The 24,626-nt window shown below is 42.9% G+C and overlaps 1 protein-coding gene and 1 non-coding gene across 3 annotated transcripts in view; one reads left to right on the plus strand and one right to left on the minus strand.

The window, feature by feature from the left end:
- The window catches only part of MAP3K15 (mitogen-activated protein kinase kinase kinase 15), a 112,867-nt gene that overhangs the window by 60,930 nt on the left and 27,311 nt on the right, over positions 1-24,626 (minus strand). For both annotated transcript variants that reach the window (XR_007409529.1, XM_049107876.1), the window contains exons 4-6: positions 11,498-11,691; positions 8,184-8,352; positions 6,055-6,161 (exon numbers count right to left, since the gene is read on the minus strand). Coding sequence is in view for 1 of the 2 variants with exons in the window: in XM_049107876.1 (XP_048963833.1) it covers positions 6,055-6,161; positions 8,184-8,352; positions 11,498-11,691 (470 nt within the window). In the remaining variant the exon portion in view is untranslated. The remainder of the gene's footprint in view (positions 1-6,054; positions 6,162-8,183; positions 8,353-11,497; positions 11,692-24,626) is intronic.
- Positions 23,617-23,689, plus strand: TRNAK-UUU (transfer RNA lysine (anticodon UUU)). Its single transcript has one exon. It is a non-coding gene; the product is annotated as a tRNA-Lys (tRNA).

Here is a 24,626-nt window from a genome sequence, read left to right on the forward strand (position 1 = left end):
GTGAGTGCTATGAAGGAAAGGAACAGGTGCTATGAGAATGAGTAACAGCAGGGACATTGTTTTGATGTGGTATTCTTTGCAACACCAACCTTTAAAGAAAGGGACATTTAGCTAGACCCTGAAGGATCATCAGATTCAGTCAGGCAAGCAATGAACACTCCAGACAGAGCAAACACCCACGAGAACAACCTGCCCCCTCTTAAGAACTAAAGGCAGGTGAGGATAGAGACAGGGCAGTGAACCAGGAAAAGACAGGAGGCAGGGCAGGACCCAAGGTCACATGGGACAATTTCCAGAACTCTTATGCAAGGTTCCTCAATCAAGGGACTTCTACTTGAAGTAGAAGAACTCAGAAGCTATTCACTAAATTTCACATTTTACTTCCAATGGCCTTCTAGATTGCAGCCCTTCTTAAGAAGCCTTCCTCAAATACCATCGTTGAAGATGATACAACCCTGGTGGCTGGGATTCTCTGTCAGGAAATAAAAGGACAATTCACATTCATTCAGCTTCTTTGGTGTGCCAGGCACTGTGCTAATAAGTTTTTTACTTGAGATATTCTTATTTAGTTCTTAAAATCATCTCATTCCACATAGGAGTGAAATCATGTGGTATTTGTCTTTCTTGGACTTATTTCCCTTGCCTTATATTCTCTAGCTCCATCCGTGTCACTGCAAATGGCAAGATTTCATTCTTTTTTATGGCTAATATTTCATTGTGTGTGTACACACACACACACACACACACACACACACACACACACACACACTGCATCTTTTTTGTCCGTTAATTTATTGATGGACACAGGCTGCTTCCATAATTTGGCTCATAAGCAAGGGGGAAAAAAAGAGGCAATCCAAGAAAGAGACTCTTAACTCTAGAGATCAATCTGATGGTTACCAGAGGGAAGTGGGTGTGTGTGGCGGGGGGATAGGTGCAACAGGTGATGGAGATTAAGGAGCACACTTGTTATCATGAGTACTGGGTGTTGCAAGAAGTGCTGAATCACTATTGTACACCTGAAACTGATTTTTTAAAGATTTTATTTATTTATTCATGAGAGACACAGAGAGAGGCAGAGACATAGGCAGAGGAAGAACCAGGCTCCCCACAGGGAGACTGATGTGGACTCGATCCCAGGACCCCAGGATCATGACCTGAGCCTAAGGCAGATGCTCGCTCAACCACTGAGCCACCCACGGGTCCCTGGAACTAATATTATACTGTATGTTAACTATACTGGAATTGCAATTTAAAAACATTCCATTTAATTAATTACCATTACCCTCATTTCTTCCACAGCAGTGTAGTCCATAGTTTTATGGGTTGTTAACAGCAGAGTGGTTTTGAAAGATTTCTCAAACTGTTTAAGAGAGAGAAACTGTGTGTGTAACATACAACACATGTGATTATATTTTTCCATCACTTGTTAACTTTAGGGCGCCCCTCATGTGCTGTCTTCTTCAGCACAAAGGCCTCCCCTGACACAGAAGTCTGCAAGTGTGAGGACAAAAGAGAGGGAACCGAAGCAGGAATTGGACAGGAAAGGAAGATTCTTAGGCCAAGGAGGCCAGGGGGGAAGACTGATGGAAATGGTTTAAGTCCTTTAAATATTTTTCAAAAGGAAAACATGTATTATTGGCAAGGCCAGTGCTCAGAACATATGGAGATGGTCTATTTCTCATAAAAAGAAATCCAACCGGTCTTTTGGCATTCAAAGTATATACTACGAAAGTGGCTTCAATCTTCAGCAACCATATAATGCTCTCATCATATAGGACAGAGCAGAACATATAAAAGGACAGCCCTATTGTTCCAAGAGGCCCAGGGTTTCTCCTGGTTGTCCTTCAGGCAAACGAAAATAAGAGAAAGCCTTCTGGGTAGTTTCACAGATTATGCTGTGTGACATTATTAAACTAGTGTATCCAGAGCCTTGTGCTAAAACTGGGGAGTTCTGGTCCCCAGATTTCTTACCACCCGGCTGTTAGATCCTGGGCCCTTGCCTGTCTGTCTTCCTCCTGAAATGAAGGGTTTGCACCAGATGACCTCTTTTTAAGGTCACAGGATTCGTGTTTCTCTTCACTGCCCAGAAAACGATCACCACAAACATGTGTCCTCCTTTTGCAACACGATTTTAGGGACCTGGAGACCAATGTACTACATAAGTGAGGAAAGGTCAACGTTTTTCTACTTTTGCCAAACACCTAATAAAGAATGGTTATATCAATGTATAAATTAAGATGGCAAGATCGAACAGTGAACATAAACAGAAGACACGAAGAAAGGGATGCTGGTGGCTATGGCAGAGACAAGAAGCCCACACTGCCCTCCTGGGGGCATGTGTCCCTTCACGTGAGCAATGACGTGGCTGGGCAGCCCCAGGGGCCGAGGAGGAGGGGACTGCTGTAGGTTCTGGACCAAGCCTGCAGCACCCCTGGCACAGGCTGGATTCTGTAACATCCATCTACTCTTGCCCCTATACACATTTCTAGGCCCCAGAGTACTTTCTTCTATCACTCCCCTTAACCCATTTAGAGAGTGATACATCAGATATTCTGATAAACGTGTCATGCATTCAGCTTCCGCTCCACATCAAGGAATTTTGCTGGAGTTGACTTCTTGACCCGAAGACACAAGGAGTAGAATATGAGAACATTCCTACTTTGTGACAGGCAAGTGTTATTGTTCTTAACCTACTACTTTGATTCCTTTACTTTTCTTCCAGACTATCTTTCAGCCTGCTGTCAGGATCCCTGGTCAGGTTATTCTGGCTGCATGTCTATAAAGTCCTGTCTATAAGAACAACAGCAAATGAAAATTACTCATACAGGATTCCACGCCACTGAGTGGCAAGCAGTTTAACTGCTCGAAGGAAACTTGAAGCATTTTTGAATGCGCTTCGGAATGTAGCTGAAGTGGCAGCTACCAGGAACAGCTAGGTGATCAAGCCAGCCTGTGCCTCGAAACAGAGAGCCCTTGCCATCTGAGGGTCAAACATCATTCATTACTGCCAACCCTGAGTAACTAATTCATGGCCATGATGTGTTCTGCTTCCGAAGAGATAAAGGTCAACTGTAATGCAGGAAAAATTATCTGTTCATCACTATATTCACCTTTATAGACACAAAGTAATGCCATAAAGTTTCTCAAAGCTGTACTTAGTGTGAAAGTCAACTGTGAATATGCCAACAGCTGGCCAAGTTATACCCTGCCCGGCCTGTAATACAGAGCCACTGTCTACCAGGCAGCCAGAAGGAAAAGAGCCATCACCAGAGAGCAAAGGTTCAGCTGCGGGCGGTCCCAGCCAATCTGCTTCCAAACTGGAAATGCACTGGTCTTGGGATCACTTCATCCTGCCACACCCATTTCTCTTAGATACTGGTTTTCCACTTCACAAATTGTTTTTCTCTTTTATTACTTCGAGTGGATGGCAATCAGACTGTTCTGTTTGACAATAGTCACCTCTACTCCATCTGGGAGAAGACATGGTGGCGACTGACTTAGTTTTTATTTAACAAACCATTTTTTTAATGGCACTTTTAGTGTACCAGGCGTTCTTCCAGAAACGTCACCAGTACTAACTCATTTAATCCTTATAAATCAAGGGTTAATCAAGTACGCTTAAGTATAAATAAAAGTGGCACACACTACTTTAGCGTAACAGAGTAACGGGACCTTTCCCTCCCCAACCCCAGGCTTAATGAAGATGCCCTCCCCAGCGCTCCCTACCTTGGGAGGTTGAATTTAAAGACCAGTGGGGAGAGAGCAGGCCCATTTTCGTAGAGACCATGAAACCTCCTCTCCAAAAAGACTAAAAATCCTAGCACTGTTTGCCAATATCTACTACAGCACGACACATGCACATGCTATCTACCCAAAAGAACTGTGCCATATGTGTACAAAAATCATGTGCAAGAATATTCATAGCAGCACTGTTCTTAACACCCCTAAACTGAAAACACCTTCAAAGTTTATCAGCAATGAAATGGATAGATCAATTGTGGTATATCCATACAGTGGACTACTCTACAGCAAGAGGAATGAATGTGCTACTCATACATCCAACAGCACCGATGAATCTCACAAATATGATGCTGAGTGAGGGCAACCAGCACAATGGAATACACACTCTGTGATTCCTACAAAGTTCAAGGACAGGGAAAATTAATCTAACATCTGACAGATGTCATAACAGTGGTTGCCTATGAAGGGGTGGGGAAGAGCACAAAGGAACTCTCCGAGGGGATGGAAATGTTTTCTATTTTGAGAGGGGTGTTGTTTACAGTGTTTGTTGGTTTATCAAAGTTCATCGAATTGTATACTTGAGATCTATGCATATCACTGCATGTACATTTTACTTCAATATAAAAGACGTGATGTCATATGTGTCAGGAGACTCCTGAAGCCATGGGCTCCCGAACATGTCTGCTGTCCTGCAGATGCTGCCAGTGGTAAGCCAACATATAACTATATATGTTTTATATATATATATATATAACACATATCCAGCTGCTGAAGCCAAACCAAGACTCTGAGAAAGCTGACACAAGAGTCCTCTCACTCAGGTCACCTCCTAAGCTCACTGTATTCATTCCCTGTAGAAGATACTGGCCATGGAAGGCTGATGATGAAGTGTCAGGACTCTCTGGTGCTCAGGCTAAGTCTGAATACCTTCCCAGAATTTTTTGCTTCCTGATTAAATATGACCAATTCTTGGCCCCAGCAGAGGGCAGGTCCAGCAGTAAGTGTATCTGGACATGGCTCTTACCATATTCACCTAATGCTGCTCCCCTTCCTGTATCTTATCTGGGGAAGAAGGGAGACTGCAGGACTAAAACACTGAGGCATTAGGATTTTGAGATTCAACCTGGCCAACTCCTCGTTACCCTCCAAACCCCATGTTTGAATGAGCATGTGGCTGCCCAGGTAGAGACTACATTTCCCAGCTGCCCTTCTGGCTAGATGGGGTCATGTGACTAAGCTCTCCACAATGGGATAGAAGTAGAAGTGTCCTGTGCTAATTCTACTTGCTTTAAAGAAAACTGTCCTGAGCTTCTAGTCTTTCCCCCTTACATAGGCTGGAATATAAAGAAGTGGTGACCTAGCTTCAACTAGATCAGGACAACATTTTTGCAAATTCAAGAGCTACAAAACGGTCCAAAACCAGGTCCCCAAACAACTGGAGCAGCCCTAAGCCACTAGTCTGGCCCTCTCACCGCTACACTGCTAAGTGAAAGAAATTTGTCTTACTTGAATCGTTGCATTTGGAGTCTCTTGGTTACACCTGCTTTACGGGTACTCCCTGCACACAAGCTTTTGAGGCTCCAGGTCTCCAGGCAGGAATTGTCAAGTCTCACAAACTCTATCTAGCCCCATAACTTGTACTGCAAAGTTCAGATTATGCTAGTAATGAAGACAGCACCCTCTTTTCCTATCCGTCAACATTCCTCCAGTTGCTTCAACCAGTCCCCCAAAGTCCACAAGACACTACCAACCCCTTATTCATGTATACAAGGTCCTTTCAAGACACAGTCCCAGCCTCCACGCTTAGCCTCATGGCCTGTGTTTGCTTCGCGCACATTCTGTGATGCTGTTGCCCTGGATGCCCCCCAAAAGGCACGCTGCACATGAGGAACACTGAGCTCCTACCCCTGCTCTGGCCAAGTACAATGGCCTTTTCACCAACCCTGCCCCACACTCTTTTGCACATGACGTCAATCTTACTACAAATTGCAAACCCAGCCCCAAAGACCCCAGGGAAGCTTCTTTAAAAGCCCCAAGTAGAATGACTTTCACCCTCTGCTATGCTTCCACAGCATTTGGGGCAAACTTTCATCAAGGCATTTGGCACTCTGAGCTCTAGAGCCTTGACCTCACAGCTGGAATATATGTTCCAAAGACAAAGTCCTGAAACACCAAGACTAAACGCTTTGACCATTTTCATAACCTTGGCATTTAGCACCTGATCTGGCTCAGACTCAGTGAGGGTTGAATGAAAGAAGAATTTAACAGGCAGCATGTTTCAGAATTCTATACATCTACTCTCTCTCTTACCTATTCAGTGCAAAGGCATAATGGAATTTAATATTATGCTGGTCCGTCAAGTCACACGTAGGCAGCATTTCCAGTGTCTCCACCAGCTTCACCATGGCGTCATAGTCCTGTTGGCAAGAGGTCCCAAGGTGAAGAAAGACAAGAAACACACAGCCTTTCACAGCTTCTTCTCAATGGTTATCAGCCTAAGATTGTCCCGGGATACAAGCCTCTCCCTACAGACAGCATTTAGTGAAGTCACCTTACAGCCTGTAACACAACGTGAATAAGATCTTAAAAACAAAAAACCAAAATGAATAAAAGAAAAGGTAGACAAAGAATCTCTGCTATCAGAGGCCACAAAAGGATCAAGGGGATGAGGCTAAATCCAAAGGCAACAAAAGCAAGCAAGGGAGTCCAGCAGCCCAGAAAAAAGCTACCATGCTGTAAGCGCAGGAGAGTTACCACCACGAGCAGAGCTGTGGGTTAACATAAGCGAGATCTTAACACACATGAAATTCTACAGTCACTTACCACAGGAAGAGAGGAATCATGCCAGATCCTTCCTATTTTGCCAGAAATAATTGAACTCATCTAAACCAGGGTTTCTCAACCTTGGCACTATTGACATTTTGGGCCTGGATCATCCTTGGTTGTAGGGGCCGTCCTTGGTTGTAGGGGCCGTCCTGGGCATTCTGGGATGTTAAGCAGCACCCTTGGCCTCAACCCATGAGAGATCAGTAGCACCTCCCCCTCACCCCTGAGCTGTGAAAAATCAGTAAAGTCTCCAGACATGGCCACACGTCCTCTGATTGAGAACCATAGTTCTAAACTGCATAATTACTCAGAGAAAATTTGCTACTGTGTTGGTCTCAGCTGGGTCTCCTCCGAGCAATGCCATCTGCTACCCTTTCAGCCAGGCTTCCAACCGCTATGACTGGCCAACTTGCTGACAGCCAGCCACAGTTAGCTGAGGAGGACTGCCACTGAAATCCTGTGCCTGTTTTTGTGGCTCTACACCTTGATGCTGCTGCTTGAGAAAAGGAGGCAGTGTATCCCAAGAAGCTTCTGGCTTACCTTCAAATAAAGTAGCTTATAAAAAGAAGAGAGGCATGAAAGCAGGAACAGAACAAAGCCAGCAGCTCAATGGAAGAAAGAATTCAAAAAAGGTCATTCCTATTCTCTTGTCCCCTGGGCCTTAATTTCATCATTGTCAAAATCTTGAATAGCACCTGCTGTTAAAGTCGATTAGATCCATCAGTCTATCAGCAGGGCGGGCGTTCCTCAGCGGTCCACTCTCCTCTGTTCATGTCAGAACTGGGTGCCCTTCTCATTTAGATCTAAAGACCTGTTGTCAACAACCTCCAACACGGCTCTGTAGAACTCTGTGCGGAAGGCACGCTGTCCTGTGTTCCACTCCAGAGGGAAGTAGATCAAGACATCCTTACAAATGGCTTAACAGCCTTTAAGTTGGAGGGACGAAACCCTCCACCATTTCCATCATGGTACCGCATCCTATAAACGGTGTCCAGCACTCTTCATGAGGCTCTGATACTTGTTTTAGAATAAGCATCTGCGTTCCCTGGGTCCTGGATGTGCCTCTACTACTCCTGCTTTCCCTGTCACTGATGGGCAGGGGTCAACAAGGAAGAAAGTGACAAGAGGCCTGAAGAAAGTACCACAGCAGTGGAGTAAAGAACAAGGACAATGCTGCCTCGGTGTGAATCTTGACTTTGCTAAATGCTGCGTGACCTTGGACAACTTACTTAACTTCTCTGTGCCTCATCTGTAAAATGGGGATGATGAAGTATACATCCCATAAGCTTGCCAAGAGGATTAAATGAATTAGGATTCGCCAAGAGCCTGAAACAATGCCTTGCATAAAGGGCATTTAAACTGTTCAATTCAAAGTTCCTCTTATCAAGCAGTACTGCATGAGGTTTGGCCAGAGTGGCCATCTGAGGAGACAAAACCTCCAGGGTTACCATCACGACAGATATGCTAGGGGACCTATGACCTAGGCACGTACTTTTGCCTATAAACCAGTTAGCTAACCACACGCCTGTGTAAGAGTGTTTCATGTGAGGAATGAATTCCTCAGGCCAAGGTTGAGCCCCACGCACGCTGGCCTCCAGCAAGGGTGCTCCTACCTGGATGTCACGGTAGGACAGCAGCAAATTAATGATGACGTCCGAGGTCAGAACTTCAGTGTTGTCCAAGCGAAGTCTGATCCGAGCCAGCTCCTTTGCCAGTTCATCACCCTGGTATTTCTCTCGGGCTCTCCGGATGTCATTTAACAAGGTTTCTTTGTAATAAGCACTGGAGAGGGAAACAGGAAAACCTCTGGTCGCATCTACCTGCATCTGGGACCCTGTTTTCTTCAGAAGCTCAAACCAACTTAGTTCTCATCGCCACAACTGAGCTGGACACACGGGGGACCCTCCTCGCCATGAGCCTCCCTGCACCAACAGAGACAGGAGACCTGTCCCACTTGCTGGTCACCTTTTGTAGCAACTAACCATTCAACATCAACAAACTCAGTTCGTTATGACCTTTGAAAAATATTTTCAGAGTTGAAATTTGGGTGACGCATAGGACTCACTACCCACCCCACCCTATCCCTTCTGGGATTTTCCAACACAGAGAGAGCAAGAGTTACCTTGCTTGATTCAAGGTTACTTGAACCGTTTATTTCCCCCACTATTAACATGTTATCACAGAGCCAAATACAAGTCCAAAAGCCATGAAACACAGTATAATGAGAATATCTTTAACATCAATTTATCAGGTATCCCCACCTAGAAATCACAAAGCTTTTTCCATTTGGCCAAGAGCCGGAAATTGGGTGTGTCCATGAGCAATCGCAGCAGCTGCGCCTGGAAGCTTACGGACAACCTCTGCCTTTCACTCCCACTCCCCTAGTCATTTTTAATTGCCAGAATGCTTTTCCAACCAAAACTTCCTTCCTGGGAGCATCCAGATAATAGTAGGGATGTATGAAGACATCTAAAGCAATTCAAATCTACACTGGAATCTCTTAACTGCAGCCTCTCAGAGAACCAATGCTAGTATCTGGTACTTGGTTTAAAATCTTTACAAATGATCAAATTTGATGTATAGAGGCCAACTTACAATGACTGTAGATTGAATTAAATATGTTACGTACTTTCCAAGTAATGTGTTAATAGAGACTGAGCACTGCCAAGCAGTAATCTACAATCAACCCATTAAGTAGCTGAGAGGACTTCACTGTAGAGAGAAAAACTAGGCTGCTCATCAAAAAAAAAGGAGCAGGCTTATCATGATCTCAGGGTTGTGGGTTTGAGCCCCACAGTGGGCTCTGCGCTCAGGGGGGAGTCTGCTTGAGATTCTCTCTCCCCCTTCCCTTGCAACCTCCATAGTCTCTCAAATAATTCAATCTTTAAAAAAAAAAAGGAGCAGTCTCATTTTAACAGTCATTAGAGAAAGACAAATACATCAGAAGACTAAAACCAAATGTTACTTACTTTCAGTAATTTTAAAGCTATGCCAAAGAAATGTGAATACAGTACACAGACTGTGCCAATGCTTGTATAATAGGACCTCAATTAACATTTAAAGAATGCACTGATATAAAATTATCAGTGTATTGCTTTATTTTTTTTAATTTTTTATTTTCTTATTTGTCTTTTATCATCCCGTTGTGCAAATTAGCAGATTCCACCAGTGTTTAAAATTCCATCATTAATCTTAGGAGTCATTACATTGGGTGACAGCCACTGTCCATTTAGTAGAGTATAAAGGCATCAAAAATATTAAAGTGTTATTAGTTTAGCCTGACAAGTAAAAAGTTATACTTTAGTTTAGTCTTGTTTTTAAGGCTAATTCTGAAAAATAGTTTTAATAAACTGAGAAACCTCATAAGAGCTATAACTTGTAAGTAAATAAACAAAACACTGAATTGAGTATGGCTTGGGGACACTCAACATGGAAATGGCTTCAAACCCCTTTTCAACACAAGGCTATAGGCAACCTTTACCAGAGCTCTTTATCAGAGTCCACACCTGAGCAAAGAGCTTATCTGCCATCCCTCTTACAGGTGTTTTAGACCAGAAGCCCTAAGTACCTTCTCACTAACCATTCAAGGGGTAGAAGCGACCAACAGGTATTTCAAGTCCTTTGAAATTACACCAAATCAAAGCAGGTGCTTTCCTACTGACACACACATTTCATGAAAAACGAACTTGAGCCCACTTTTTGCAAGGCCTTGTTCATATGTTAGACTCAAGCCAGCCTCTTTCCTCATCAGACCTGCAAAGATGCTATTTGAAGAGTTTTCTCCCTAAATGTCACTAAAATGTTCACTGAGCAGCAAGGTATGCCTGATTCAGGCTGCGCAGGAAACGGGCCACAAAAGGTCCCCCATCAGTATTGGCATTTGGTCACCAAAATCTGGGTTTCTAGTCTTATTTCTTAGTGTGTAGAAGAAACTATGTGTCCAAACAAGAGATGACAGGATAGAAAAAAGAACAGACTGCTAGCAAATGTGTATGTCATACCAACACAACAGGGCCACATCACGGCTCAGGCAGCTGCCACCTGAGCCACAGGGGGATGTGTGGGCCTTTCCATTTCAAGCTGATTCCACCAGAGCTCTGGATTTTCATTTGTTTTGGAAGGACAGATCCTTCTTGTGACATAACTCACAGGAGTAAATCCTTTAAACTGGCCACAAACAAACAAACAAACAAACACACACTAGATCCTTTGGTTTAGTGGATGATTTTTGGCCTCCAGCTTTTCAAATAAGAACATTTTAAGGCATGGCTTCTTAAGCAGAGAGGCCCAGACAAGTGAGATGACTTTCATGAGGCCGCCAAGCACAGAATTATCTGAGCCAGGACTCAGACCCAAACCTGCCCACCTCTTTGAACGAGTATCCCTCACCTTCTCCAATATAAATCTACAAAGAACATATCCCAAGACATCCTGAGCTCAGGATGGCTGTGGCTTGACTCAAGGCAAGAACTTATGATCAGAGTGACCTTGCTGAGCCACATTAACAACCTCTACAGCTGCGTGGGCTTAGGGGCTGGGAGAGATGCAATCGTGTTCAGAAGTGATCTTAAAACATGGAATCTCAGAGTTGAAAGAGCATGAAAACTAACAGTGACTTAACGTCCTTATTTTCTAGGAAATGGCTACATAGAGTTATTTATCAAGGTCACCTGGGGAGTTGGGGCCAGACACAGGCTCAACCCTCACCTGCTAAAACTCCACTTCTATTCTCTTTTGGCTACACCTCACTGGCCCAACCTAGTGAAGTAGCAAGGAACAATAATGGATTCCAGAAAAACTTCAAACAGATGGGCTGGGATTCCCCATTCCCTGGGCATTACAGTCTCCTAGGAGTTGGCTGCGCCGTGAATGTGAAGGGAAAATTTTGGCAAAGCTCCCAGATTTGCTAACAGTGAATGAGAATTACCAGGAGGTCACGTGGATGTCCTTGAGGAGGCTAATAAACCTGTCCACCAGGGGCACGCACAGTGGACCCAGGATGGTGTCCCAGTTGGGCTGCATGTACTCTGAGGCACGCCTCTGCGCATCACTCTCGCAGCAAAAATAATCAGCACACGGTGTCACAATGTATGGGATGAAATAATAATTTCCACTAGATGCCTGGAAAACAGAAACAAAAATGTTTCACAAAGTAATTGATGCAGAAACACAGCAGTGGATTTGGGCAGGCGAAACCTGGTAGGACAGGGAAGGAGAAAGTGCCTGAGAATGACTAACAATGTGTGCAATAGGACGAGGAATCTACTGGGCACAGAACGGGAAACCACTCAATTCCACCAGCCCGAAAACAAAAATTTCGTTTCACCTGCTAAACTGACCTGTGTATGTCTCTGAACTTCACTAGCAGAGTTTTTAAGGGTTTTAAGTCATGGAGACAACATCATTTCAGGCCCCTCAAATTGGAGTGACCTTGAACCCACTGATAACCAAGAACTGCAATGTAAAGGCAGATTTTCTTTCTTTCAGCATAGATGGAAAAGCTCTATTGTTTGATCGTTCAACCACAGGTGAACTATTATAAACTCTGTTGAGAAAAATTGTCTTGCAGGGAACAGATACCAATAAATAGGACTAGTCTTAGAGATGTTTGGAAAAAGGATGCTCAAGTTTTATATTGTCAAATAGAAAAAAAAAAATACTGTTTTACCTGAGCGCTAAGAAATAATTACAATCTGACTATGAATCATGATCCTTTGCAAAGCATAAATACTACCTCTAAAAAGCATTAAATCATGCTCACCTTTTAGCACACTTGAAAGATTAAAATACACCTTAGGGCATTCTTCCATCAGTCAGATCTTTTGTCTACATTGCTGCAAAAGCGACCAGCTTAAAATTCAGGCTTTGGGATCCCTGGGTGGCGCAGCGGTTTGGCGCCTGACTTTGGCCCGGGGCACGATCCTGGAGACCGGGGATTGAATCCCACATCGGGCTCCCGGTGCATGGAGCCTGCTTCTCCCTCTGCCTATGTCTCTGCCTCCCCCCCCTCTGTGACTATCATAAATAAATAAAAATTTAAAAAAAAATTCCAGGCTTTTTTTTTTTTCTTTTTAACTCCTAGCCCTTCACTTAGCTTTCAAGAATGTATATGATGAGGATGCCTGGGTGGCTCAGAGGTTGAGCATCTGCCTTCAGCCCAGGGCATGGTCCCGGGGTCCTGGGATCGAGTCCCACATCAGGCTCCCCACGGGGAACCTGCTTCTCCCTCTATGTCTCTGCCTGTCTTTCATGAATTTTTTTTTTAAAAGAATGTATATGATGCCAGAAATAATTTATCTGATTTTTTTCTCTTGAATTTTTAAAACTTGACCAATAGAATTATCCGAGTATTTTAGAATAATACAGACTTAACTTTGGGAAGCACACTTTTTCCAAAAAAAAACAAAAACAAAAACAGAATACTACCATTTCAGATCAAACAGAAGGGAAAACCTGCCACATTGGGGAACTAATTTCAAATACCTATGTGACATACATTTTTTTTCTAAATATTTTATTTATTCATGAGAGACACACAGAGAGAGGCAGAGACACAGGCAGAGGGAGAAACAGGCTCCCGTGCAGAAAGCCCGATGCAGGACTCGATCCTGGGTCTCCAGGATCACACCCTGGGCTGAAGGCAGCACTAAACTGCCGAGCCACCTGGGCTGCCCTGTGACATACATTTTGAAGTTTTCCTTGTGAATGAGATTTCCTTACACAATGGCAGCATGCTCATTCCCTCCTGAATTTCGAGTAACTACTCATCCTGACACTCTCTCTTCCTTGAACCTTAACAGACACTGCTAAGTCCTGGTGAGACATGTTGTTAGGCCCTAAAATTACTCGTGCTGCTCCATTCAAACGTACTTTGGACTGGATCAGCAAACTGGTTCTGTAAAAGACCAGGTGGGAAATATTTTGTATCTTGTGGGCCAGTCTCTGCTGCAACCACTCCACATCACTATTGCAGCATCAAAGCAACTATAGACAACATGGGAACATAGGAGCATAACTACGAGTCCCAAGAAAAGTTTATTTACACACACAAATTTGAATTTCCTATTGACACAAATCCTGAAATAGTCATCTTTTGACTTTTCCCCATCATTTAACAATGAAATAACCAGGGCACCCCGGTGGCTCTGTTGGTTGAGCATCTGCCCTTGGCTCAGGTCATGATCCTGGGCTCCTGGGATGAAGCCCCACATTGGGCTCCCTGCTCAGGAGGGAGTCTCCTTCTCCCTCTGCCTGCTTGCTCTGCCTGCTTGTGCACTCGCATTCTCACTCCATCAAATAACTAAGTTTTAAAAAATGAAATAACCATTCTTAACTGATAGGTCACAGAAAACAGGTAGCAGGATGGCCCTCATCTTAACATTAAGCGTCTCGATGTTTTATTATTCCTGAAATAAAGGATTTTCTGAGAATACTTACCCTGCTGCAGAATAGCAGCTGGAGACCATCCCTGTGGGCACCAGATATTGGGGTTAAATCCCTCAAAACAGAGATGGGTGTGTTATAAACAGAAGTGGCAAATTCAGGTGTGTGGGTATAACTGGGGTCAGGGGAAGACTCTGACTACTTCTCAGCTATCACTGGGAACTGCCTGCAGTAGGCAACACAGATGCTTCCCTTCCTGGTAATATCCTCAAATCCTCAAAGCTACACTCCTATTGTCCAGCAAAGGAAGGTTTTGATAGGTTGGAGACAAATTTCTCCCTCATCTGTAACAGAAAAGCCATGTTAAATGCTTTTTATACAATCAGAAGGTAAAACTGCTTGTTCTTCCACCTGCCATTGGCTAAGTTTATGGTAAAAGCCTTCCGACTGCAGAAAGAGGAAAGAGGACTGTGTGGATCAGTGAGATCTAGAAGGTAAAATATCTGTGAAGAAGTTGAGGGTTTTCTTTTCTTTTTTTTTTTTTTTTAAGTCAGAGCTAGACCTGAGGGGGTAGGGTGAGAAGCTTCTCAGATTCTCTCTCCAGAAAAATAGCCCTAGCTGGCCAAAAAAAAAATTTTTTTAAAAGACTTTATTTATTCATGAGAGAGAGAGAAAGAGAGAGAGAGAGAAGCAGACAGAGACACAGGCAGAAGGAGAAGCAGGCTCCATGCAGGGAGCCCGATGCAGGACTCGATCCCGGGACCCCAGGATCACGCCCTGGGCCGAAGGCAGGCGCTCAACCACTGAGCCACCCAGGCACCCCCCTCCAAAAATTTTTAAAAAACATTTTAAGTCTCTGAATTATCTGAAGAGCATACAGCAAGTAGAGAAACACTTATTCAAGAAAAGCAACTCCTATCTTAGTAAGAACAGTGAGACTCTAGCATTTGATAACCTGTTCCTCCCTGGTCCTGCAGCCCAGAGGGACAGAAATGCTACTCTGGGTGGGCAGAGCCAAGAAGAGGTTCCCTTTTACCCCACAGCCTCTAGTCTAGGATGACAGCTTCTCCTTGGCCAGGCCAGGCCAGCAGCCTTCTCAGTCAGCACAGCCCTGGGCCGGAGCAGCTCTATTCCAGGCAAGTGCGATCAAGAGAACCAGAGCTCGGTTTCTCTACCTGGTTCCCACAGCTCGGCAAAATAGGCCAAGAAAACTGGGCCCTGATCACCTTTTGTCCCCAGTCACATAGAGCAAAGATCCAGATCAGAAGAGGCCAGCTGAGAAGATTGGGTGCCGCTACCCTCGCTCAGCACCTCACCCTAGAGCAGGGTGTCATCCCGAGGAAGGCAAGCTGCTCCCTGTCCCCAGCCCTGGAGCAGGGGTGCCGGGGCTCTGCCTGGGGCCAGAGGCATCGTGTAAGAACAGAGAGCTCTGCAGAAGTGGACCAGGGTACACACAACACAGCGTGGGGAGAGCCAAACCTATGGGCACTATCGCATAACCGGGGACATTTTTGTGGCAGGAAACCACGAGGGAGTTGGTAGTCCCAAGGCAGCAATAGGTCAAAGGTAGACCAGCTTGTTTCCCCAAGAGCAACGGGGCAGAGAGCGCTAAGTAAGAAGAGCCTTCATGAGGTCAGAGGAAAGCTTTAAGACCGGCCTCGAATACTGCGCCTGCCAAGGAGCCCCACTTTCATGACGTCAAACTGCGGAACGCTGACGTCTGAGGGTACGGTCAAAAACACGGTAGCTGACAATGAGGGGGTGTTTTCAACACAGGAAGAACACAACAGGGAAATCGGGGAAAGATTCGGTTGAGGCGAGCCCCGGTGTACCCACCGTTGCCCCTGCGTGGGGGTGGTAGGGTCAGAGCTGCTGTGGACCCTGTGCCACAGAGACTTCACTGAAGGGGTCTAGTGACGTCACTCAACAAACCAGCCAGCGAGCAACAAGCTCCAGAGACAGGAGGGAAAGAGATCAGCAGCTATTATAAAGATGCTCCAAGAACTAAAGGACACTAGTGCTCAAAGAGTTAAAGGTAGGACGACAACATCTCATCAAATAGAACATACCAACAGAGAGACAGAAGTCACAGAAAAGTAGCAAACGGAATTTCTGGCATTCAAAAGTACAATAACCAAAATTAAAAATTCACTGAAAGGGCCCAACAGGAAATCTGCATCAAAGAAAGAATCCGCAAACTTGCACACAGACTGATAATAGATTATGCAATCTGAGGAACAGAGAGAAAAAAATAAAGGAGGAGGAACAGAACCTCAAAGAAATGTGGGACGCCATCCAGTGCACCAACATACATGACACATTGCGGGACTCCCAGAAGGAGAAGAAAGAAAGGAACAGAAAAACATCCAAAGAAATAATTCCTAAAATAAAAAAAAAAAAAAAAAAGAAATAATTCCTGAAAACTCCTTAAATGTGATTAAATCAATCCACATGGCCAAGAAATTTAATGAACTTCCTGCTGGATAAACTTAGAGATCCATACTCAGATATGTCACAGTCAACATTTTCAAAGACAAAAAGAAAATCTTGAAAGCAGCAAGAGAAAAATGTCTTCGCATGTACAAGGGAACTCCAATTAAATCAACATCTGACTTTTCTTTGGAATTAATGAAGCCAGGAGGCGGCAGGATGACATATTTAAAGGGGCAAAAGACAAAATAAGTCAGCCAGAATCTTCTATGGAGCAAAACTAGATTTTCAAAATGAAGGTGAAGCGAAGACATTTTCAGAACAACAATGGAGATGATTTGTTCCTAGAAGACCCATCTTACAAAAACTACTAAAGACAGTTCTTCAGGTTGAAAGCGAGGGATGCCAGACACTAATTCTAATTCACTTGATAAAAACAAATATGCCAGTAAAGGAAGAGATGATAGGACTGTCAACTTCTTTCTTCTCTTAACCGATTTAAAAGACAAATGCATAGAACAATGTATGTGATCCTATGTTGGGGGCTGTAACCTACAGAAATGGGATTTATTTGACACTAACAGTACAAAAGATGCAGGTGGAAAGAAGGTGATACTGGCCCAAGGAACGGCACCAATTCTTAACTGGAATCCACAGAAACCAATAAACAGAACCAGAAGCGGCCAATGAAAAAGTTTAAAAAAAAAAAAAAAAAAAAAAAAAAAAACCTCTCCCAATTTATGCTTCTTTCTTTTCTTCTCTCAACTTAAAAAAAAAAAAAAAAAAAGGAAACTTTGGGACACCTGGGTGGCTCAGTGGTTGAGCTTTGCCTTTTGCTCAGATCGCCATCCCGGGTCCTGGGATCAAGTTCCACATTGGGCTCCCCACAGGGAGCCTGCTTCTTCCTCTGCCTATGTCTCTGTGTCTCTCATGAATAAATAAAATCTTAAAAAAAATAGAACCTTCTACAGAGTAGCAATTCTAACCAAAATATTTCCCAACATTACAACTAAGTGACCCTGCGGCTCTGCAACAGGCAGGTAAGTGAAGGTCCAAGAATCCTGCCTATTTGGATACAAGTGTTACAGGTCTTAAAACTATTTCCAAAAGGAACATTTCTGCAGAAATCGTGTTTACAGTCTTTCTTCAGCAAACCCATTCCTCCCCAATAGCACAAAAGTAAACTGTCCCCAACCTACTCAAATCCTCAATAACGAGGTGTGAAAAAAAATCAGACTCAGACAAAGCTATGCTATGTGCTGTCCCAGCTTAGGGTTCCAGTGGGCAGAGCGAGAGCAGTAGAGGCTCGTGAAGACCTGCCCGCAGCCAGGAGGGGATCCGATCCTTCGGGCAAACGTTCAGCCACAGTTAGAGAAAAATGAAGAGAAAGAGAGGGAATACGTGACCTCTGAGAACAACTGAGCGGGCTGAATGAACAGGACCAAGGGGACAGCAGGAATCTGGAGCCCTGGCAAAGTAAAAATACTCCCTTTGAGAAAATCTCTCATGAAGTGTATAAAAGTTTAAGAAATTTTACAGAAAGCAATTGGGACCAATGGCTACATTTACAAAAGCAATTCATAAACTTCCAAATGAAAGCACAGGCTTTTGAGTGCAGTTCTTTTGTTCTTACAAAGAAGAATAATAGGCCCAAACATCTTCAAATGATGGGGCACATTCAGACTTTTGTTGGTGGGGAGACCAGAAATTAAAAAGAAAAACATTGATTAGCATAACACATGTCCAATAGCGAACCAAGCTTGTATATTTGTAATTGTTACATTTATAAATGGAAACATCTCAAGAATTCAGCTTATTAAAACACATTCAACAAAGGCAGCTTAGTTTCCTACATAAAGGGGCATTAGAACCAGTATGCTAGGCCCATTAATATGTAAACCCTTATTCCAAACACTCTTCAAGTATCTCCAAAAGGAAGATTCTGATACAGTAAGTGAGGTCAGAGAGCAGAGTAAAAGCCACTGGTCTCGGATCCTGTGATGTTTGAGAGTGGAGGAATCGGTCCTCCAGTTTCTAGTTCCTAAGTTAGCAATGGAGATTTCTAGAACTACTGTCATGTACAGATTCACCACCATGAATTGATAGTCCTACAGCACCACTAAGTTAAATAACTAGTGCTTTTTAAAAAGCTCTCATAAAAGTTTGATTATATAGTCTTGAACTCTTACAGCTCTATATAGAGCCGTAACTCTTCCCCTCTGCCAGTCAGCGATTTAAGTTTTTATTTCAATTCCAGGTACAGTGTTAGTTTCAAGTATATGATATAGGGAGATTCAACACTTCCACAGTCAAATGCCCTAATTTTTAATTAGGCAAGCATTTAATTAAATACTTGCCTAATACACCATGTGGGGTATATTTATCATGTAACCATTCTCCTGTTGTTTAACTTTGTTCTGACAAGTTCCTGGCTGTACACGGAGACCAACAGCTTTGTGATTTGACACTGTGGTCTTTTCCCAAGAGGAGCTTCCCGAGAACAAAATGACCAAAGTTACAGTTGTCGCTATGTGCTATGGTCACAAAGGATGGAACAATTTACACTCCCATCCATCATGCACGGAGGCATTCCCATTTCATCATTTTCTCAGCAGAGCTGGGTAGTGGGGTGGGTTTCCCCCCTCTCTAACATTTGCTAAGTTAGGGGAAAACGAAATACCTTATTAACATTGGAATAGGAAGCATCACCTCTGCTCAAGTATAGTGAGATGGTGGAGAACTTGGACAGTCAAGGACTGAATCCCAGCTCCATTTCACACCAGATAAATGACCCTGGACCAGGTACTTATCCAAATCTCAGTGATCTCATCTTTAAAATGGGGACAATAATACTGTCAACTTCAGAAGGTGACAGAGGCCTCACTGTGGCCATGGCACATAGTGGGCATGAAGTATTAGCAATGTTCAATAGTGCTGGACTGGATCAGGAGTTCTGAACCTGGAGTCTATTAATCCTTGGGAGCCTGTGAACTTGAATGAGAAAAAAATTACATCTTTGTCACCATTTACCTTTAACTGAAATGTAATGTTGACTTCAATTAGAAACGTAGGTAATACACCTTAGTTTTAGCAGGACCTGGGACTTAGTCACTAACAGAAATCATACAATTTTTCATATCTCATCAAATTTCCTGCAGAGATCTCAAAATAACTTTCATATCCATTATTCCTTTAAAATTATGACTTTTCTGACCTGTTTGATCTTATTATTTGAGACATTATAAAGCAGCACACAGTTATTAAAATATTTTTTAAGTTGTAATCTATGTTGCAGTATAATGGGTCTCCTTTGTAATCCTTTGTATTTACTGAAGCATTTTAAGAGATATTCTGAGAAGAAATCCACAGGCTCCTCCAGATTGACAAAGGCATCCCAAAGCCCTCTAAAATCTAAGAGCCCCAGGCGCTGGAGTCCCAACAGATGTTTCACATAGAACATCCTACCTGCAGCCTTCTAAGGAGTTTCTCCCAATGGGCTTCATATAGGAAGACTTCCATGAGTAACAGCATGATTCCCATCCACAAACAGCCTGGATTCTCCAAAACAGCCAAGAACAGAGCACACTGGGTTCTTAACCTCCCTGTCCTCCATGGGTTTCAATAATGGTCACTAACTAAGGACACCTAGGACTTTCCCCTCTTCTAGCTCCTCTGCAGGTACTCTCTGTGAGAGGGCCAAATGTCCAAGAAGGCCAGGACAGAAACACACGTGAAGGGGCCTCATTAACCTGCTCTTATTTTTTATTGATGGCTAGCAGCAGGTGGCAACGGTGTAACAGCACAATTTTGATAATTGTTTGGAGCAAATGTGCAAAAAACTTATCCCAACAGACTTCATAATGAGACTTTCAGCTCGAACTCCTAGAGAACTTTAAAAAAAAAAAACAAATCACGACACAAATGAAAATGGAAACCAGAAAAACACAGAAAAGCATTCCCAAGAAGATTGACAGAGCAAATGAAAATGGGACAGTAATTTTTTTTCAAAAATTATTTAACATGACCACACATGAAAAAGTCAATTCATTATGAAAGAAAATCCAAGCCAAGTGCTTCTCCAAAAAAAAGGATTACAAGGTTTTAAGCCTAATAGATACAATTCTTTTTCTAGTCAGTTACAGGAGAATTTTTTAAATCACCACACATGCACATCAGGGGAGTACAGGGGTTTTTTTTTGGGGGGGGGGGGGAGGTTGTGGTTTTTAAGATCAATGCAAACAACATTCTATATTGCTTTTCTAGGTTTATTTGGACAGGATAGGAATAAATGTACCAAAGCTGAATAACAATTTCAACCAGATGATCAGGCTACTGTGCCACTTAAAAGGTATATGAAGTGATCTCTGCTAGAAACACGCTATGCAGCACCAACTGAGCTACTGCAACAGCTCATCTGCTTTGTTTGAACAACGGAATGGCTATCATAAAGTCCTAGCACTATTTCAGATTTTGTATGAATCTCAGTAATCATCTGATTCATCATCTCATTTTATACAGGAGGAAACCGAGACCCAGAAAGGTTAACCAAGTGGCCCACAGAGCCAGACAAACCTCAGGTCCCTCCCCTTCCTCCTCAGGATTCTTGTTGGTAACTGCCATTCCAGCTTTATTCTTAAAGATCTTTAAGAAAGCAAGCTGTGATACACACAACAAAATACCCAACACAAACAGATGGGTGAATGGTGAATTTGATGCTACGTGCATTGTCTCTCAGTTTAAAGAAAATAAATGGGCATCGCAGACACCAAAGACTTACTCAAGTTGGCAGGCAGAATTAGATATTTTTTTAAAGATTTTATTTATTTATTCATGAGAGACATACACATAGAGAGAGGCAGAGACAGGCAAAGGGAGAAGTAGGCTCCCTGCAGGGAGCCCAATGCGGGACTCAATTCTGGGACCCCGGGATCACAACCTGAGCTGAAGGCAGCTGCTTAACCACTGAGCCACCCAGGTGCCCCAGAATTAGATATTTCTGTTTCAGTTTTGACATTGGCCCTATGAAAGGTGACCTCACTCCTGTGATATTCAAGAGGAAGAGGTCCAAGTTTTATGGTTTGCACCTCTGCAACACTCCAATTAGCAAGAGAGCACAAGGCCACAGGCACGTAGGGAGGAAAAGGCATCAATCAAGACTAGAGAGAAGAGAATTTAAGATGAGGCAGAAATACTAAGAAAATAGCTACACAAAATAAATATTCAAAGGACAGATTTTTACATAAATCACATTCTATGTGTAACATAAAACTCTGCCTCTCCATCAACTAGGAGACGTAGGCTTCTTATTCAAAATTGATTCTTTCCTAATAGAAGTGGTAGAAAATGTAATCTGAACTCAGAAAACCCAAAGGATATCTAAAGGAAAAAGTATCACTTTTTACCAAAGTGTCCCTAAGCAATCTGTAACATCTTTGATAGTTATGGATCCCAACCACCGCTAATTGAAAAAGGGAAGTGGGGATCCCTGGGTGGCTCAGTGGTTTAGCGCCTGCCTTCGGCCCAGGGCATGATCCTAGAGTCCCGGGATCGAGACCCACATCAGGCTCCCTTCCAGGAGCCTGCTTCTCCCTCTGCCTGTGTCTTTGCCCCCCGCCCACCCTCTCCGTGCGCTCGCTTTCTCTGTCTCATGAATAAATTTAAAAACCTAAAAAAAAAAAAAAGAAAAAGAGAAGGAAGAAAGACCCAGAGAACTTCTGTTACCCTAAAACTTGAGTCCTCAATGGGCTCATGAGCCAGGTAAAAGCTTTCCAATATGGTAGAAAGTGCACCCAATACTGCCCATGTCTGATTCTCAAAGAATTTCTAATTTACTGGGATTACAGAGATAACTATTTCAATGGGAACAATTAGTTTCTCTTAAATCTCATTGGTTTTCCAGGAAAAAAAATAACCACATAGTCCAGAGGTCAAGAACCAGATTAGTTTTTTAATAAGGTGCTTTTTAATAACATGATCCTAGCTTGGAAATTTAACTTTGCTTTTTAAAAAACCAACCGTGAACTCTGGCTTTAGGACATGACAAATGAAAATAAGGACTAGTGTACTTTTAATAATTCCTTCTTTAAGTACTGGGTGGAATGGCTCATCTTCTACTAACTTTCCTGGGCAGCAGGGGAGGTGTGGGTCCCCATGCTTCCTCTCTGGGGTGGCTATGTATAGCTTCCAGGTAATTACCCACTGTTTCAAAGGTAAAAATGATTTCTGTGCCTCACAGTCTTACATTCCTCAATCTTGGGGTACAAGCCCATTTGAGTGCCAGAGCCTCGCCACCCCCACGGGGTTAGCCAAGGCCATCACTGAGCCTGATCCCAGCTTCATGGTCTTGCCTCCTTCCTTCCTCTTCCTCAGCCTTGATCCCAAGGGCATGCCTGAACAAATCTCTTGCACACCCAACTCAGTCTCAGAGTCTGCTTCCAGGGGGGAACCAACCTGCCCAATATACCTTAACTTTAAAGATATTATTTTTTGTGAAGGAAAATTAAAACAGTTAAAGAATACCTATGGACTATGCACACTAATAACAAACTACCAGGAAGTTCCAAGGTTTAACAGATAAAGTCATGTCTCTGGGTTGGCTACGTTTTCACTCCTGTTCCCATAAAGGCTCAACCTTGATCTTTCATCACATAAACAGGTTTTCTGAAGTGATAAAATGCAGAAAATGGCTATCTTTGGTATCTGTAAAGCAAGCGGAAATAGCGTAAGGATGAAAAGTAGATGAAAAGAATACAGAAAAGAAGTAATTTTTACGGAACCTGGATTCAAAGGTGAATCACATGAGAGGGAATGGGGGAATTAGGGGCTGGACACAAAGAGTAATGCTGACAAGCCCTGAGTAATGCCTGGAACTGCCGAATCACTAAATTGCACACCTGAATCTAAAACAACACTGTATGTTAGCTACACTGGAATTAAAATTAAAAACTTAATTTTTGGGATCCCTGGGTGGCGCAGCGGTTTGGTGCCTGCCTTTGGCCCAGGGCACGATCCTGGAGACCCGGGATCGAATCCCACGTCGGGCTCCTGGTGCATGGAGCCTGCTTCTCCCTCTGCCTATGTCTCTGCCTCTCTCTGTCTGTATGACTATCATAAATAAAAATTTAAAAAAAAGAAAGAAAAAAACCTTAATTTTTAAAAACTGAATTATGAACTACTACGTGTTAACTGTTTAAGATTTTTATGAAAAATATTTTTAAAAATCTATCCTGGGGCACCTGGCTGGCTCAGTCAGTAGAACATAAGACTTTTGATCTTAGGGCCATGAGTTCAAGCCTCATGCAGGGTATAGGGCTTACTTTAAATAAACACACTTTTAAAAAAATCTATCTTGAAAAGAGAATTAAGAAAAAGATATTATTTACAAGAGCACTCAGATGAATAAAATATCCAGGAATAAATTTAACCAAGAAGGTGAAAACCTAGTACATTGAAAACTATAAAAACAATGCTGAAATAAAGAGGAACTAAATAAACAGAAAGACCTGCTGTGTTCTTGGGTTGGAAGACAGTCTTGTTACAATGTCAATATCACTCAATGGATATACAGAGACAATGCAATCTCTATCAAAATTCCAATGGCCTGTTTCATAGCAATGCAAAAGCCAATTCTCACAGAGATTTGCAATGGCCCCAGATGGCCAAAATGAAGTTGAAAAGGACAAAGTTGGGAGAACCATATTTCCTAATTTCAAAAATTACTATATAAAACTACAGTAATCAAAATAGCATGACCCCGGAATAAGGGTAAACATACAGATCATTGCAACAGAATTTATAGTCCAGAAGCAAGCTCTTACATTTATGATCTGATGATTTTGACAGGGTGCCAAGCTATTTCACTGGGGAAAGAAAATTGTTTAAGAAATGGTGCTGAGTTGACTGGTCTCTACACTCAAAAGAAAGAAGCTAGACCCCTAGCTCACATCAGTCACAAAATCTAACTCAACATTCATCAGAGAGACAACTGTAAGAGCCAAAACTCTAAAACTTATTTTTTAACTACTCGTTTTCTCTAAAAATTTTTTTAATTTTGTAAACTCCAGTGTGATTAACATATAGTGTTATATTAATTTCAAGTGTCTAAGATAATGAACTTTTAAAAAGAAAACATAGGAGTAATTCTTTGTGACCCTGGGTTAGGCTAAGAGTTCCTAGATACAACATCAAAAGCACAATCCATAAAAGAAGTAATTGATAAAAGTCTCTGCTAAGTGCTTTGCTTC

The sequence above is a fragment of the Canis lupus genome, chromosome X (genome assembly GCF_003254725.2).
Source record: "Canis lupus dingo isolate Sandy chromosome X, ASM325472v2, whole genome shotgun sequence".
In the NCBI taxonomy this organism is placed as follows: domain Eukaryota; kingdom Metazoa; phylum Chordata; class Mammalia; order Carnivora; family Canidae; genus Canis; species Canis lupus.